Source organism: Pristis pectinata, chromosome 33 (assembly GCF_009764475.1).
Source record: "Pristis pectinata isolate sPriPec2 chromosome 33, sPriPec2.1.pri, whole genome shotgun sequence".
In the NCBI taxonomy this organism is placed as follows: Eukaryota; Metazoa; Chordata; class Chondrichthyes; order Rhinopristiformes; family Pristidae; genus Pristis; species Pristis pectinata.
Window position 1 is genome coordinate 4,614,075 of NC_067437.1, and position 16,531 is coordinate 4,630,605.

At 42.1% G+C, this 16,531-nt stretch overlaps 2 protein-coding genes across 3 annotated transcripts in view; one reads left to right on the forward strand and one right to left on the reverse strand.

Annotated features, from left to right (window-relative positions):
* Positions 1–16,531, forward strand: part of LOC127585534 (MOB kinase activator 2-like) — a 507,209-nt gene that overhangs the window by 257,554 nt on the left and 233,124 nt on the right. The gene's annotated exons all lie outside the window — the stretch shown is intronic.
* LOC127585529 (serine/threonine-protein phosphatase 6 regulatory subunit 3-like) overlaps positions 1–16,531 on the reverse strand; it is a 95,319-nt gene that overhangs the window by 18,153 nt on the left and 60,635 nt on the right. For both annotated transcript variants that reach the window (XM_052043067.1, XM_052043066.1), the window contains exons 11-20: positions 15,607–15,671; positions 13,733–13,848; positions 9,753–9,838; positions 8,581–8,670; positions 6,992–7,089; positions 5,524–5,581; positions 4,543–4,676; positions 4,084–4,202; positions 3,060–3,225; positions 1,841–1,950 (exon numbers count right to left, since the gene is read on the reverse strand). In XM_052043067.1, coding sequence (XP_051899027.1) covers positions 1,841–1,950; positions 3,060–3,225; positions 4,084–4,202; positions 4,543–4,676; positions 5,524–5,581; positions 6,992–7,089; positions 8,581–8,670; positions 9,753–9,838; positions 13,733–13,848; positions 15,607–15,671 — 1,042 coding nt within the window. The remainder of the gene's footprint in view (positions 1–1,840; positions 1,951–3,059; positions 3,226–4,083; positions 4,203–4,542; positions 4,677–5,523; positions 5,582–6,991; positions 7,090–8,580; positions 8,671–9,752; positions 9,839–13,732; positions 13,849–15,606; positions 15,672–16,531) is intronic.

Here is a 16,531-nt window from a genome sequence, read left to right on the forward strand (position 1 = left end):
CATCCAAGTAATTTGTATGTATTACAAGCAACAAGAGGTCCCAGCATCAATCCCAGCAGTACACCACATGTTCTTAGTTTGATTTCTTAGCTTGAATTGAGTTTTGAACACTGAAGGTGGCTAAGATAGAAATCGAGGGCCAAGATTTAGAAGGCCTTTTGTGGCAGGGAAATTCTGCAATGCAGAACTCTGAAGTACTGCAAGATATTGTTAGAGTGTACAGAATACTACAGCACAGTGTTTGAGGTTAACACTGAGAATGGAAAGAGGCCAGCAGTATGGAAGACAGCAGAGTCACAGCCTCCAACTGTGACTCGTCCTTAACTGTAAAGCACTTCCACATGTCCTCTGGAAAAGAGGAATATTGAGAGGTTGTGGTTGAATTGCCTCACGCGTCAGCATAAGCCTTTTACAGATACCAAGTCCGTACCAACCAATGAACATCCATTTTTTTTTAACCATAATCTTCCCCTAACCTATTTTATTCTTCCTCAAAGGGAGGACGTGCAGACTCCACACAGACAGCTCTGGATGTTGGGAATGAACCCAGGTCACTGGAGCTGTGAGGCAGCAGCTCTACCAGCTGCACCACCCACTATTTGAGAGTATGAATAGATTATAATTGTCTCTTCAGATTTGGGTGAGTACTCAAATCTTTGCACACATGTTGTGTAAAGTTTAGCTAATAAGCCAAGTTTAAGTAACTCTGACAAAAACCAAGATGCAAAGCTGCAGCAATCCTGAAGTATTACTTATGGTTGGGTAAAAGTAGAATAAACTAATTAAAGCAAAACATTTTTCAAAACAACAAGTTATGGTGCATTTTCCTAGCTTTGACCTTGAGGCAACAGATTTAAGACATAATTAAAATAATAAAACTGTGCCCCGCTCATCACACACTCACTCTTTTGTTCCTACGGCAGTTCAAAGTGAAGAGAGCACAAATCAAATAACAACACGGAAGATATCTGACTTGTGGCACAGAAACTCCCACAGGCAAGCAGCCTCGGACAAGTACAGTTCAGTTGGAGGAATTAAAGTGCTGCTACAGAAATGACAGACACCATAGAAATAAAATTTTCCTTAAAGCAACTATAAAAACTGGGCTAAAAGATTGAGAGCAAGGGTTGCAGGGGCAGATAAAAGGATCAAGTTGGTGGAATGAGATAGGAGCAGGGCAGGGGGAAGCGAGGGAAAGGGGAAAAAGAAAGAAAAACGGAGGAGAGAGAGATAGAAAGGGAGAGGAGAGAGAGAGACCGAAAGAAAAAGGGAGAGGAAGAGAGAAAGGGAGAAAGGGGAATGTGAAAATGGGAGAGAATAAAACTAATGTTCTCTGGTGGGAAATTCTGAAACTGGGGCAAAATTATTTGGGTTTGTCTCAAAGATGAATCATGTCAAAAATCACTTTCGGTGAAAGAACAGTGGAAACCATGGGGAGCTGTTGGGCCAGCATAATGCTCTTGGTTCTTGATTGTATTTCTTCAGCTGATTGCTGAATTTTATTAAGCAAGTACACCAAGGATTATGAAACCAGGTGAATGGAATAAAGGTGCAGATCAGCCACAAAAGGCATGAAAAGGTTCAAATCACTGAATAATCTGCTAATCTAATGTTTCTGACATTCTGAGGAAAAAAACATTCTCAAGACTTGTCAATATCTACATCTGATTATATAATGGAACTTGAGTGAAATGAAGTGCATACTCCACTGGAATCTAACGTACAATGGGATCCAATGGGAAAGGATGCTTACTTGGGTCTGGAGTTCTATACAATAAAAGATCCAATACGGCTGGTAATCCTGAACTGTGCAGTATTGAAGATATTGGACAATACTCACTTTCTTCTGATGTTTTGCTATGTCCGTCACCACTACTCTGGAGCTCGTCGGCAGGAGCAGAATTTGTTTCCATAGATACAGGAGAGTTTGTTCGCAAGCGTCCAGAGGGGCTGAAAGAAATTAATTCCAATTAACTGAAGCTTGGATGGGTGCCACTCTTCTCACCAGGACTACTTTGGCACTCCCACTGCTTCTCTTTTCTGCTTTGTTGTTTATCTGTAATGACGCATAGACATTCCCAAAAACAAAAAACAGCAGATGCTGCATATCAAAATGTACAGACATTCTGACAAGTCCTAGGCTATCAAAGTCAAACGACAATCTGTTTAAAGTTGGGGAGGCTCCAAGTGTTATTTTTACCTACCCACATACAAAACCAATTATGGTAATCTTCCTGTCTCAGCCTGCATTGTTCCAACATTCTTTTACCTACCTACTTCCCCCCCTTTCACCTGAAGAGGAACAGAAGGTCAAAAGGACCTTGCCAAGAGGCCGACCTCATTGAAAGAGGCTATTATTTATACACACACCCAGACTGGACTTAAAGGGAGTTATCCATCTGTGGAGAGCATTTTTGTTGGCCAAATTCCATTCTTAACTATCACCAATGACAAGTGCATCTTCCATGAGACTGAGCAACCTATTTGACTATACCCCTTGCTAGCTCTGGAGCAGGTATGGTGGCAGATGAGCTGTTAACCAAGAAAGAAATGCAACATCCATGTGTGGAGGCAGCAAAGGGATAAGTGAGTTATGGCAGGTTGAGGCTGAAACGGTTCTACAGAGTTAGGGGTGGAAGCAGAAGGTGCTTTGATGGTGAAAGATAGATCAGAAGCTCAACCCAGCCACTTTAAATTATGCAATGGACTGTGCCACCTCATCACCCTTCAGGAAAACGTTTTTCCTCAGAACTTAGCCACAGATTTAAAGTATGACGACACTGGGGTTGCAACACAGCCTTGTGCTCTCAGTCAGTGCATTAATATCCGCAGTTGATGGGCTGAAAGAATCACCGGTTGCACTTAATCTTTACCCCACTGAAACACATACATTGACATCAGGAAAGGTCAGGATCTACCATTGTTGTGATGGCCTCCTCGGTCAGTCAGTTAGTTCAATGCTGTGTTCTAAGCTCACTCATGAAAGGAACTGAAAAGGAAGAGAAAGGAGAAAAGGAAAAGCAATTGGAACAATATTTCCTTGCAGTTGTATTACTCACCCAGCCTGGGAGGCAAAGCTGGCGAATACTGCCCATCCTTCTATTGGAGGTGGTGACGTTGCGGGTTCTGTGCTGCCCCACGCACTAAATCCAGCATCTGCAACACTCTGGCTCCCACCGCTATTTGTCATAGGTACAGTATCAAAGTTCGCTGTCCAACCAGCTTCTGAAGATCAAAACAACACTTCACTGGTAACACATCTACATTACACAGGACTCTCCGAATTAACAGCAGAATTGAACCAGAATACCCCACATTCCATTCCTCATCTGTTGAGTTAACTGCAGCAAGCTACATCCCAGCAGGTATACATTATGGCCATATGAAATTAAAGTACTGACTGTACATGAGTGTAAAATAGCTTAAATGTGCAAATGCGTGTTTAAAAGCTTATGCTTTCTGAACACCCCGTTTAATTGATTTTTTTTTACAAGAGTGTGTGTTGAGCTCACCATACACATAGTAGCGACTTAATTTTAAAAAGTGCTGCCTTCCATCTGAACTACATAGAGTAAGGCATCAGTTTTAGCTAAGGCACTTGAAAATAACCCATGGATCACAGCTGAGCTACTGACTAAACTAATGTGGAGAAGCTTGCTTTACTGTACATCTGTCTTCTATGCCTTATTGGCGAGCTTCTGAAGCAGAAAGTGTTACAGAGATGAAAGCGTTTTACTCACTAGCATAAACATTCCTTATCTTGAGAAGCACAAGAGAAAAAGCAGAAAATGCACTAATTTTCTCACAGGATAGGGGACTGGTACGGTCAATGTCCTTTTTAGGAGAAATAGTCCAAGTAGTTGAAAATCCTAAAGCATCTGATGCGCAATTGATATAAAAACACTGCCCCTCTTACCTTTCTACACAATTGGATAAACTATGTAAGGTGACCACACGGCACTCTGTTGCATCAGCTCTATCTCCCCCATCAGTGTTAACAGACACAGAAGAGAACTCATCAGCTGGACCAGTAATCTGCCATACTCTAATGTAAGTAGACCAACTGCCCCATCATTCATGCACCTTTGTTTGGGTCTACTTCCATCCTGGTGTCCGTGGGTTTTACAGTCGTCTGCCCCCCTTCTTCATCTTCGTCTTCTTCTGAGTCTCTGCTTCCTTCGCTGTCTGTACTCCCAGAGCTCCTGCAACACCAGCACAAAATTTAAGTTTTTATGTTCCGATTCTCAGAAGTAAACAAGTGCTAAAGACTCGGTGAGTATTTGGACAGAGTTGGACTTCAGTATCAGTGAAAATATGAGTTGCGCAGCATAGCTGCTGGGAGGAATCACTGCCCAACAGTCATTAGCCAGGATAGAACGAGGATGAGGGAACATCAGATCTGTCCAGCAGCCAACCTTCAGGCCTCAGCTTAAACAGGGGGCTTTGTGAGTTTATAGAATGGTTGCCAGAGCTTCCAAATCCACACCACTCTGCACGCAGGAGAGGAAGGCGAGGACACTCTTGCGCTGACAAAGAACATACCTAGTAACACGCCGAGCATCGGCTGCAAAACGCAGGTCCTTTTCCTGCCACACTTCATCCTCGTCTGAGCCTTCATCATCATTGAACTGCCGTATTCGCTCCTTCCAACACTCCTCAAACAGGTTGGTGTTTGGCTGAGAAGCAGAATGAAGAAAATTGCGCTTGCATCCCAGTATTACTTAAATATTTCAATTAAGCAGTGACTATTAGCAATTTCCATGAAAAGGTTTAAAAACAGGAATTAGCAACAGTGCTTATTATTTGGATAAATGATTTCACTTACTAATGATTTCGGACTACTCACCTTCACTACTGGTGAATCAGTGAATTAACACACCCACCTGCCACAAGTAACCAATTAAGTTCCTGCTGTAATTTTCATTACCTAACGACGGATAAGATGCTGGAATGAAATTGAAAGCTACTTCCTGGTTAATGAGGGCAGGAGGTAAATGACTTTAAGGTTTATCCTTCTAATTACTGCGGAGACCATTATCAAATACATGTCGGCTTTTGGCCTAACTGCAAAGCATCTGCAGTTGAATGGCCCGAAACCTTTCATTACTTGGGCTTGCAGTCAGTGATCAGTCACAGAGACTTGTACTGCAGAACTGTGCCCCGGCATTGATCAGTGTAGGAGACATCTGGGGAAGGGGTTTGGATCTTGTCAACTCGAATAACAGATTGCTAAATTCCACTGTTCCATTGTGTGAAATAAAGCACATGTCAAGCAAATATAATGAAGATAATTAAGAAAGGCACTGTACAATTCCTTTTACAGTACTTTACGGGATGTCAGCTTTACCAGGTTGGTATTCTGATCCTTCAAAATTTCACTTTCATATACTTCGGATTTATTAAAACCTTCAAATTATATTTTCAGGAAACCAAAAGACGTCAAGCAAAGATGTATAGTCATACATATTAGCCATTACATATTCGTACGTGGCATTGTTTAAAGTATCTAGAAGTTATACTCACACTGTCACTGTTGGCATCGAACACAAAGCTGATATTAGCTGCTCTCTCAAAAGGGGAGCTGTTGATCAAATAGCAAACAGATCATCAATATTTATCTCTGTGAAGGAAGAAGTGGCCCTTGTCAGCTCTGAACATGAAATGTTACCTTGCATGAAACTAATTTCCAAAACTTTAAGCTATAACAAGGTGGAAAAACAGAAACAATGAGTTCTAGCAATTCCACATCTTAAAATGCACCACTGGACTGTCACGGACACAAAACCAGCACAATAGATGGCCTGATGCCCGCTGTGCTGAGATATCAGAGGTTGTTGGTGTACAGCTCTGTCTTTTCTCCTCATCATTGTCAATTGACGACATTGTCAGCACGAGTTGGAGATGGATCATGGCATCACAAGCAATTAACTGTGCAGCAAGTTATGTTGATTTACTTAGAAAACAGTCAATTTAAAGAACTTACAGTAAAACTAAAGCAACTTCCCCCAATAAAAAATGCGGCAAATGGCAGACAGTGACACACAAATAATGTCCATAAAAACGTCACTTAAAACTGTTCTCACCAGGCCGGACTGACAGGGGAAATTACCCAATTATCACTGTCACTAAATGTGGCCTATTATTTCAATTTTATTTTCAAAACGTTTACATACTGCCAATTATCGGTTCTATCATATACTGCTAGAGCTTATGATGGCTGACAGCACTTCACAGAATGTACTTTTCTCAAATTTATGCCCTCTAGTTAGCAATACACTGACTGGCTTACCCTGGTTTAACCTATTAAACTTCTCACATTTCAACATCTTTGGATACCCCTGCTAATCAAAATTCATGTCTTCTACACTTCTGCATTCCAGAGCCTGATGTCCAAAGCAAAATCCAAAGCTGACGTCTATGACCATTTGGAGTGCAGAACTCCTCACTCCCTATTAGTTTTGCCCCATTTATGTTATGGATAAGGGTACAAGAAATTCACACAAACGTTGCTGCCTCGAAGTTGATGCCAGCAAGCAGTGGATGGAGAGAAAACAGTGAAAGCACAAACTTAAAAAGCTATTTGCCGCCTTCTTTGCATAGTAGGGGAATTAAGGGTTAAGGGGAAGAGGCAGGTAGGTGGAGCCGAGTCCACGGCCAGATCAGCCATGATCTTCACGAATGGCGGAGCAGGCTCGACGGGCCAGATGGCCGACTCCTGCTCCTATCTCTTATGTTCTTATGTTCTGCTTTTCAATAAGCTACCTGCATAGTGTCGTGGTTGTAGACCTACTATTTGACAACTATTTCCTGGCATAATTCCATATTCTAACTAACCTCCAACCTCCAAATGACTCCTGTAATTGCCTCATCTGCAACTGTTAGAATTTGAGGAAGTGCCAGGTATCCAGTGTGCACCTTCTAACAATCTCCTGGAGTTTTCTACCCACGTTATTCATTTGTGGTAATAGTCACAACAATGAACAGAACTCACTTGACACTTTCTTCCTGCTCGGCAAACTCTTCATCATTGAAGCCAAACTGGTCGATAAAAGTGGAGGTCATCTGTTGAACTTGATAGTCCGAGAATGCCTACAAGATCACAGTACAGATACAAGCACCAATTACAAAAATGATCACCAGTGCACCCAAACAGAGATAATCATAGAATCAATGATAACTGCACTGAGGCAAGCATCAGAAATCCTTTTTTTTTAGCTTCTGAGTTATTCTGGAATATGAGTCACTTGTCCTGATACCCATCATCTCCAGGTCCCACAGCCTGTCATATTTAACATTTCAACCATATTAACACTACACCTTAGACAGCTTGAGTATTCAAATAATTACAGGGAGTGAACAAGGCTCAAGGAAGCCAACAGAGCCAGCAGGGAACAAGTCCACTGTTTTAAAAGGACCATCTTAAAAGAAGAAAGGTGGTGATAGAAGGGCAATGAGGATTAAGCAGAGAATTCCAGAGTTTGGGCTATGGCAGCCACTGGTTACAACTGGGAATTTGCACAAGGCCTGAAGAGATCTAGGAAACGTGAGGAGCCAGAGAAGTTCAAAGGGATAGAAGGGAGAGGCTATGAAATAATTTGCAAAAAAATTAAATTGAAATTTTAAAGCAAAATGGTTGCCAGATGCACCTGTAATTGTTGGGTCCAAGCAGAGTTTTGGATAAACTCAAATTTAAGGAGGGGGGAGACGAGATCAGTAAAACAAGCACTGGAATAGTCAACTCCAGATACAAAAGCAGCAAAAAGAAAGCAGCACATGGCGGGCAACAAGTGGTTCGCAAGCCAATGATCCAAGTGAACCAGCTGCGGCTCGGACGTGGCATACAAAAGAAACAGTCCACTGCCCACTATGAATGCAAAGCAAGTATATGGAGAAGCAAATGTTTGTCCAGTGAGGGTTATCTACAGTACAGTTCCCCAGACTTCAGCACCAGTATAACAGTTCATGATTTGGATACGGTGGCACCGGACACCATTTCATAAGAAGTGAAATTTAAAAGTGCAGTGAATGAGGAAGACTGCAATTGGCTTCAAGAGGACACGCAGGACGTTGGAACGGACAGACACATAGGAGATGAAGTTTCAAAAAAAAAGGGGGGACTTTCTCACTACATTGTGGTAGGAGGAATGAAGAGATGCAACATCAACTTTTTTTAAAATGAATGCAAGAAAAGACTTGGAGGTGATTGTGTGCAAATCTCTGAAGGTGGTAGCAAAGTTTTAATAAAGCAGTACACAAAGCACACAAGATCTCAGGCTTTGTAAACAGAGACATAAAGTTCAAAAGAAAACTGCAAGTTATTTTAAAAAAGACAGACAAAAAAAAAACCAGTCCAGTTGGGACTGAACTAACATGTTTAATTCTGGACACATTGATTAGGGGAAAGAGACTGGGTAAGGGAAAGGGGAGAATGAGTAGGGGAATAAGAAAAGATATGAATCAATAAAAGGTCACCAGTTTAATATTTCTCCCCCCAATGATGCTCCCTGGTTTACTGGCTACTTCCAGACTCTATGCTTTAATATTAAGAGAAATGCAGCCTACTCTGCTCACGGTTCTTACCTGTTGCAGAACAGCCTCCTGAGGAAAGCTGAATTCTTTTAGATCATTCTCATCGTCGTCACTTGAGGAGTGTAGGTTCCGCATATTTACCTAAATAACAGTCACCAGATGTTATTTACAGGACAACTAATGTAGCAAACCTTTCAGAAAACCAAAATATATTCCAAAAATATTAGCATACTAAATATTTGCATATTTAAAGCCCTTTGTTCTAAAAACACAAGATTGTCATAATGACTCACAGCAACAGAACTCCAAATGCCTGAAGCTACTCTCAATGTCAGAGAGGACACTTTATCCTGGCAAAGCAGAAAATAGAAGGAAATGCTGCTGACAACATTGGAGGGGGAGTAACGCCTCCTAATTGTGGAATCGGAAATGAGGACCAGCTTCAAATAAGCATGTACAGAAATACATTGACAGGGCGCTCACTTTATCCAATGCAGGGTTTTGACCCGAGACATCGACAGTTCCTCCCCCACCCCACTTCCACAGATGCTGCTCGATCTGCTGAGTTTTTCCAACATTTTGTTTGTTGTTCCAGATTTCAGCATCTGCAGTCTCTTCCCTATCCAGTGTGCCCACTTTATCTGTGTTAATATGATGCACAATATGCTTCCACATATTCCACACCAGAGTACAACCCCTGATACATGAGGAGATGTCCATTACTAGCTCCTGCCCACTGCCCTATCTTTGACGACCATCTTTGATGCACAGAATCAATAGGTCTGCTTCAGATCAAAATTTGAACCAAAATTAATTTCTACACACTTTGATTATTAGTCCTCAATTTACATTTGGTCAGTAGAGACTCTAAAATTGTAAACAGAATCAGGTAAGATTCCCACATAAAATCCAGCAGCCTAGGTGGAAAGAGTAGACACAACTGGAATTTCTTGCAATTCTTTCCACGGAATGGCATACCTACATTGACAGGGCTGAAGGTTAAGAACCTTCTATGGTGCCAACCTCACTTGGGCGAGGTAATGGATGGTTGGTGGCACTGTGCCCTGTCAAGTTAGCAATTTGAGGAGAAGTTGGTCAAAATGAACAACATCCTGTGGCACAGAGAACCTCTGGTGAAGCTAAATCCACAGTGATGTTCAGCCAAAATAGGTTGCAATGATTGGACACTTGCCAGCAAATCTCAGTCACAATATGACACTCACCAAATCAACAGTGTTCTTCTTATTCATGTCAGAGAGTGATCCCAGCACAAACTTCTCCCACCGCTCCCGATCTTCATCTGGCAGTTCTGAAAATTATAAGAATTGGTAATGTGAACTCTGCACCTGCAGAGTGTGACAAGAAGGTCCAGGACAGGAAAAACATTTCCAGTTCCATTGCCGTTAAACTCTTCTTCTTGAAGATACTCATTAAAATATCACCCGAATCAATTAATATCCGTTTGGGATCTTACTCAACAAATTAATTCTACCACTCTATCACCCTTCCATCAAAAAAATTTTACCTTTATATGGCCTCTTACTTCCAACCTCCTTCATGGGGAACTATCACCCCTGGCCATTCATGACTATATTAAGCAATGTTAACCAGTTACATAAGAGATCCTGATCAAGTCCTGATGCAGGGGTTTGACCCAAAATATCAACAAATTCCTATCTCCCCACAGAAGCTGCTCGACCTGCTGAGTTCCTCCAGCAGATTGCGTGTTAGAAATAGCAGGAGGATTCAGCCACTGGAACCTGCTCTGCCATTCCACAAGATCAAGGCTCATCTCAACACCATTTTCCTGTCCAATCCCTTCCTCGAACATCCAGCAATCTTATTGACCTCAGTTTTAGATGCAATCAATATCTCAGCTCCCCAAATTCAAAAGGTCCACTGCCCTCTGAGTAAAGTGCTTTCTCCTCATTTCAGACCTAAGTGAACTACCTCTTTGTTTTGAGTCCGTGACCTCTGGATTGAGACTCCTCAGCTAGGGGAACATCCACAGCATATCCACCTCGCCAACTAAGAATTCTGTATGTTTCTATGAGATTACCTCTCATTTGAAATTCCAGAGAATACAGGGCAGATCTACTCCCCCTCTCCTTATCACTGACTTCCCGTCAGCCTGGTGAATCTTTACCCTCTGTAGCGACCACATCTTTTTTTGTTAAAAGGCAAGACTATCAAAACTGTGTACAATACTCCACGTAAGGCCTTAAAAAAGCCCAATATAATTGCAGTAAGACATCTTTACCCTTATACTCAAACATTCTAGCAATAAAGGCCAACTTACCATATGCTTTCCTAACTGCTTGCTGCATCTGCATGTTAGTTTTCCTGATATGTGTACAAGGACACCCAGGTCCCTTTGAACATCACCAAACTCCGAGACCTGGGACTCAATACCTCCCTTTGCAACTGGATCCTTGACTTCCTGACCAACAGACCACAAAGGATAGGAAGCAACACCTCTGGCACAATTATCCTCAACACTGGTGCCCCACAAGGCTGCATCCTCAGCCCCCTACTCTACTCCCTATACACTCATGACTGTGTGGCCAGATTCTGCTCTAACCCCATCTACAAGTTTGCAGAGACACCGCTGTAATGGGCCGGATCTCAAATAACAATGATTCAGAGTACAGGAAGGAGATAGAGAGTTTAGTGACATGGTGTCATGACAACAACCTTTCCCTCAATGTTAGCAAAATGAAAGATCTGGTGATTAACTTCAGGAAGAGGAGCGGTACATGCTCCTGTCCACATCAACAGTGCTGAGGTCGAGAGAGTCGAGAGCTTCAAGTTCCTAGGAGTCAACATCACCAATAGGCTGTCCTGGTCCAACCACGGCCAAGAAAGCTCATCAGTGCCCGGGACCGCAAGAAACTGTGGAGAGTTGTGGACACAGCTCAGTGCATCATGGAAACTAGCCTCCCCTCCGTGGACTCTGTCTACACTTCTCACTGCCTCGGAAAAGCAGCTAGCATAATCAAAGACCCCACCCACCCACCCCAGACATTCTCTCTTCTCCCTCCTCTCATCGGGCAGAAGATACAAAAGACTGAAAGCACGTACCACCAGGCTTAAGGTCGGCTTCTATCCCGCTGCTATAAGACTATAGAACAGTTCCCTAGTGCAATAAGATGGACTCTTGACCTCACAATGTGCCTTGCCATGGCTCTTGCACCTTATTGTCTGCCTGCACTGCACTTTCTCTATAGCTGTTACACTTTACTCTGCATTCTGTGATTACCTTGTACTAGCTCAATGCTCTGTGTAATGAATTGACCTGTATGAATGGTCCGCAAGACAAGTTTTCCACTGTACCTTGGTACATGTGACAATAATAAATCAATTCCAATATCAGCAGTTCTTTACTCTCACCATTAAAAATACTCAGGATTTCCATTCCTAAAGGGTATAATCTTATGTTTCTTCACAGTGATGCTCACTTACTCAGCTGGTCTCTACACCCACTTTCTGTCTTCATCACTACTCACATCTCCACTCAATTTTATGTCACTAGCAAACTTGGAAATATTAGATTTAGTTCCTTTAGTAGAATCATTGATATAGATTGTGACTAGAAGCACCAATCCCTGTGGTACCTCATTTATTCCAGTCTGCTAGCCAGAGGAAAGCCTCTTTATACCCACTGTATTCTATCTCTTAACCAACTCTTGATCCCCCAGTACCATCTGCTCCAACTTTGTTCCGTCCTCTACTCTGCAAGAAACACCCTCAAACATCTAACTCTGCTCAATTATATTATTTCCAAGTGTCATATCATCGCTGAAGGGTTAGCAGTTTCTCGTTTACCCTCCCTTTCCTTTCTTAAATGACGGAGTCACAGTTGCTACTCTCCAATCTGTAGTAACTGTTTCAGACTCTTTAGAATTTCAGCAAAACATAACCAGAGAATCCACTCTCTCCACAGCCACCTCTTTCAAAATTCTGGTATGGAGATCACTGGGATTTATCAGTTTTCAGATTCATAACTTTGCTAGAAGTATTTCCTTTTTAATACTAACTTCTTTGACTTCCTCATTTGCACTGGACCCTTGGTTCTCCAGCATTTCTGGGAAGCTGTGTCTTCCACCTTCAAGGTAGACACAAAGCATTTGTTCCTCTGTCATTTACATATTCTTCATTACAAATTCTCCTGTCTCCTGTCCTTAAGGGATCCACGTCTGCCCTCACTAAGGTTTTCTTTTTTGCGTACCTTTAGAATCTCTTGGTCTGTGTCTGCATTTCTCACTTGTTTATACTGATATCCTTTTTACACTTCATCGTCAATTTCTTGATCATCCTTTTGATGAATTCCGAAATTCCCAGTGCTCAAGCCTACTGTTTTTTCTGCAACTTTATAAGCTTTTCTTTAGATATACTGTCTTTACTTTTTCCCCTGAACCTATAGTTGGACTACCTTTGCCATTGGGTACTGTGCCTTATATTGCTGCAGATCATACATTATTTCTTTAAATGCTCACCACTGCCTATCCAGTGCCATGCCCTTTGATATAGTTTCCCCAGCTTATCTGCCCTTCATAGCTTCAGAATTTCCTTCAGCAACACACACAAAAAGTGCTGGAGGAACTCAGCAAATCAGGCAGCATCTGTGGAGAGAAATAAACAGTCGACGTTTCAGGTTGAGACCCTTCATCATTGAGTCCTGATGAAGGGTCTCAAGCCGAAACATCAACTGTTTATTTCCCTCCACAGATGCTGCCTGACCTGCTGAGTTCCTCCAGCATTTTGTGTGTGTTGCTCCAGATTCCAGCATCTGCAGAATCTCTTGTATCTTCATAATTTCTGTAGAATCTCTCATATCTTCATTGTTTCCATCAGCTGCAAAAATCACTGTCACCCATGGTAACATAGATGCTAATGTTTAGTTGTGAGTAAATTTTGATTACCTTGTCATGTCTTCTATCAGAAGTTAAATGTGATAGCAAAGATTCCATCTCCAGAGACTTTTCCAAGAGGTGCTAGCAATGCTAACATTCAGAATGGACTGCTCACCCTCAACTAATCAGACGTACTCTAGAACTAAGCTGAGGGTACGATTCTAGCTCTGTTGATGCAAGGAGCTTTTGAACTGAAGTATGGAACAGGTGGGTATCCATCAAGCTGAGTGACAGATCATCAGTTTTGGATCTTTGCCTTCTACAGTCATATGACTAAATAAAAAAAATACCTTTGATCATCTGTGCTATTGAAGTGTGGTTAGGACCATTTTCTGAGTTCTGTGCCATGGCATTTGCTATTCTTGTTAAATGACCCATGTACCCTTTTCGCCTGCCACCTTCTGACCTAAGAGAAATCAAGACAAGAAGCACAACACAAGTAAGCCAGATTCTTAACTTAGAAACAGTTCTATTAAGCAACAAAAATTCTTGTTTCCTCCCATGCTAAATGGGAAAGACAACTGTTGCACCAAAACACAAGCAGCTTAGGGAAGCAGGTAGGTGTGATCCAATTACTTTTACTAACTATGGATTCTGGACGAGTAAAGCATCCAAGAACTCTACTCTCATTTGTTACTTAATGTAGTCCAACAGGGCTAGAAGGACAGACTGCCCATTATCACAGCTTCTAGCTTCATGCATAAAGAGCCTGAGATGCTCCAACTGAACTTTTGGGGGAATGTGAGAGACTGGAATAGTCCTTGGATCAAAGTTTAAAGGACTGCTAATGAGGGCTGAACATTCCCCCCCCCCCCCCACCCCCAGCTTTCCCCAGGGTCAGTGCTGGATAATTAGCAAAAGAACCTGAGAAAGGACAAGAAGTCTTCTACATTGCCGATGAATGATATGGAATGCTCTGTCTGAAAGGACAGTGGAAGTGGACAATGGCAACATTCCAAAGGGAATTAAAGAGATGCTTGAAATATTTTCAGGACAAAATGCAGGGCAGGGGGTGGGTGGAAGTGGGGTGCAAGGTGGTGATTGAATTAATTAGGGAGCTCCTTTAAAGATCTACCACAGACCTGACTGGTAGCTTTTGTGCTATAAGATTCTGTAGAGTATCAACAGTCCTAGGGACAACAATTGAAGAATTCTGAGCGGAGAGAGGAACTTGGGCAATTCAGGCTCAAGCAAATTAACCTTCTGTCACAAGGTTCAAAATATCTGGAATTGTTTTATAATTCACTCCATGGATCAACATGCTATTTTCTCGATTTGCAATTTTCCTCTGTCCTATTTTTAGATTTCCATATAAAACAGATGCAAAGGCAATTATTATTTCTTCCCAGAATGTGCATCATTATTTGTGGTTTCTCTCAATTTATACATTTAAGTACACAGTAATTTTCTGCTTTCCACATTCTTCAACTCATTCCGATACCACTCCTTGGCTGATGTTGACAATGTAACCACAGGGTTGCCATGATTAGCAGCCAAGAGCTAGGCACAAATGGAAATAACTCAAGACAACAATTTCTCTCCTGGCCCTTTGAACAGACACGTGGGACATTCCACCCAATAAAGCAAGTTACTCCCAAGTATTATAAAGAGGAACAAGGGAGAGGAAAGACAAGAGTAGTGTGTGTATCCAATGAGTCAGTAAGTGATATAGCAGCAGGCCATACACACCAGATTCCAAAATTACACCCCACCTTTGTGATGACTTAGTTGAACACCATCAGGATTATCATGGTCGGAAGATACTACAATGTGAACAGGGGATAACAGGGAAGGTGTTCTTTTGAAGAAAGAGCAGAACCTCCATCCTCTTATGATTACTTCCTAGGTAGTGAACAAACCCAGCCATTAATCCCGCCTCATAGGTTATACAAGCAGGTAGCTCCAAGGCAGGAATGGCTTCTGGCCATGGTCCACAAAGTTCAACTATGTTCAGCTCCAGAAAAAACAGGGAGGTAACTCCCCAGTCCTCTCCAGCAGATAGCAACATAACCTAGTGCAAAAAGTTTGGCTTTAAGTCAACTCTCCCTCACCAACTGTTTATTATATAATGGGGGCGGGGAGGTGATGATTAACACCTTTTTATAATTTAACTGATCTTCTACCTCCTTGACCAGTGTAACCTTCAGTTTCTCTGAATACTTACTGGACTTTTTCATTTTCCTCCCAGGCCGACACTACTCTGTGCATTAATTGGCACTTCTGGAAGAGCTGATGGGGAAAAAAAGAGATGGATAATAAAGATAAAACCTTGAGTTGCACGTGTATGTTGAGAACACCCAATTCTATCTCACCACCAACTCTCCTGATCTTATCACTGCCTGTTTTTCTGACAGCTGCGAGTGAGCCACAAGTGAGATGTCAAGAAGCCTTTGGCTCCCCCATAAAAAATCTTGTCGCCAATTTGAGATCTGTCCTGAGCCAACATCTGTGGTTGATCCAAACTACTCAAAATCTGAACACTCCACTTGATCCATAAATGGCCAACCTCACATTCACTTGACCACCTCCTCCCCAATCCTGCCTCAGTTCATCTTCTGAAAGCGTCCAGTCATAACTTGGACTTGGCTAATGCAAGACTCTCCCAATTAGCCTTCCATCTTTCACCCTCTGTAAACCCAAGCCAATACTCTGCTACACAGGTCCTGACTTGCATTGAGACCCATTCATCTGTCACCCTAGAGTTTGACCTCAATGGTTTCTAACCCAGCAACATCTAGGTATTGAAATTCTCCTTATCGTGTTTAAATTCCTCCAGGTCTTTGCCATTCCCCATCTCTGCAACCTACTGAACCACTAATTTCTACTTGCACTCCTCAATCGTGCAACTAAGGGTCATCTGCCACATCCATTGTCCTATCAGCCACAACTCCTTTCTGGATGATGCAGTCCACAATGGGAAGATAACTCCCTCTTCCGTTTCCCATATAGATTATAGGTTTATGGCTGTATTCCAGGCAGGCCTAGAATGCCAAGATGATTAAAGAAATTCTGCAAGCTTGAATGCTGATGAATAAACAGAGTCTGGAAAGTATTGCAGAAATTAATTATTGCAGTCCTACTCATATAAC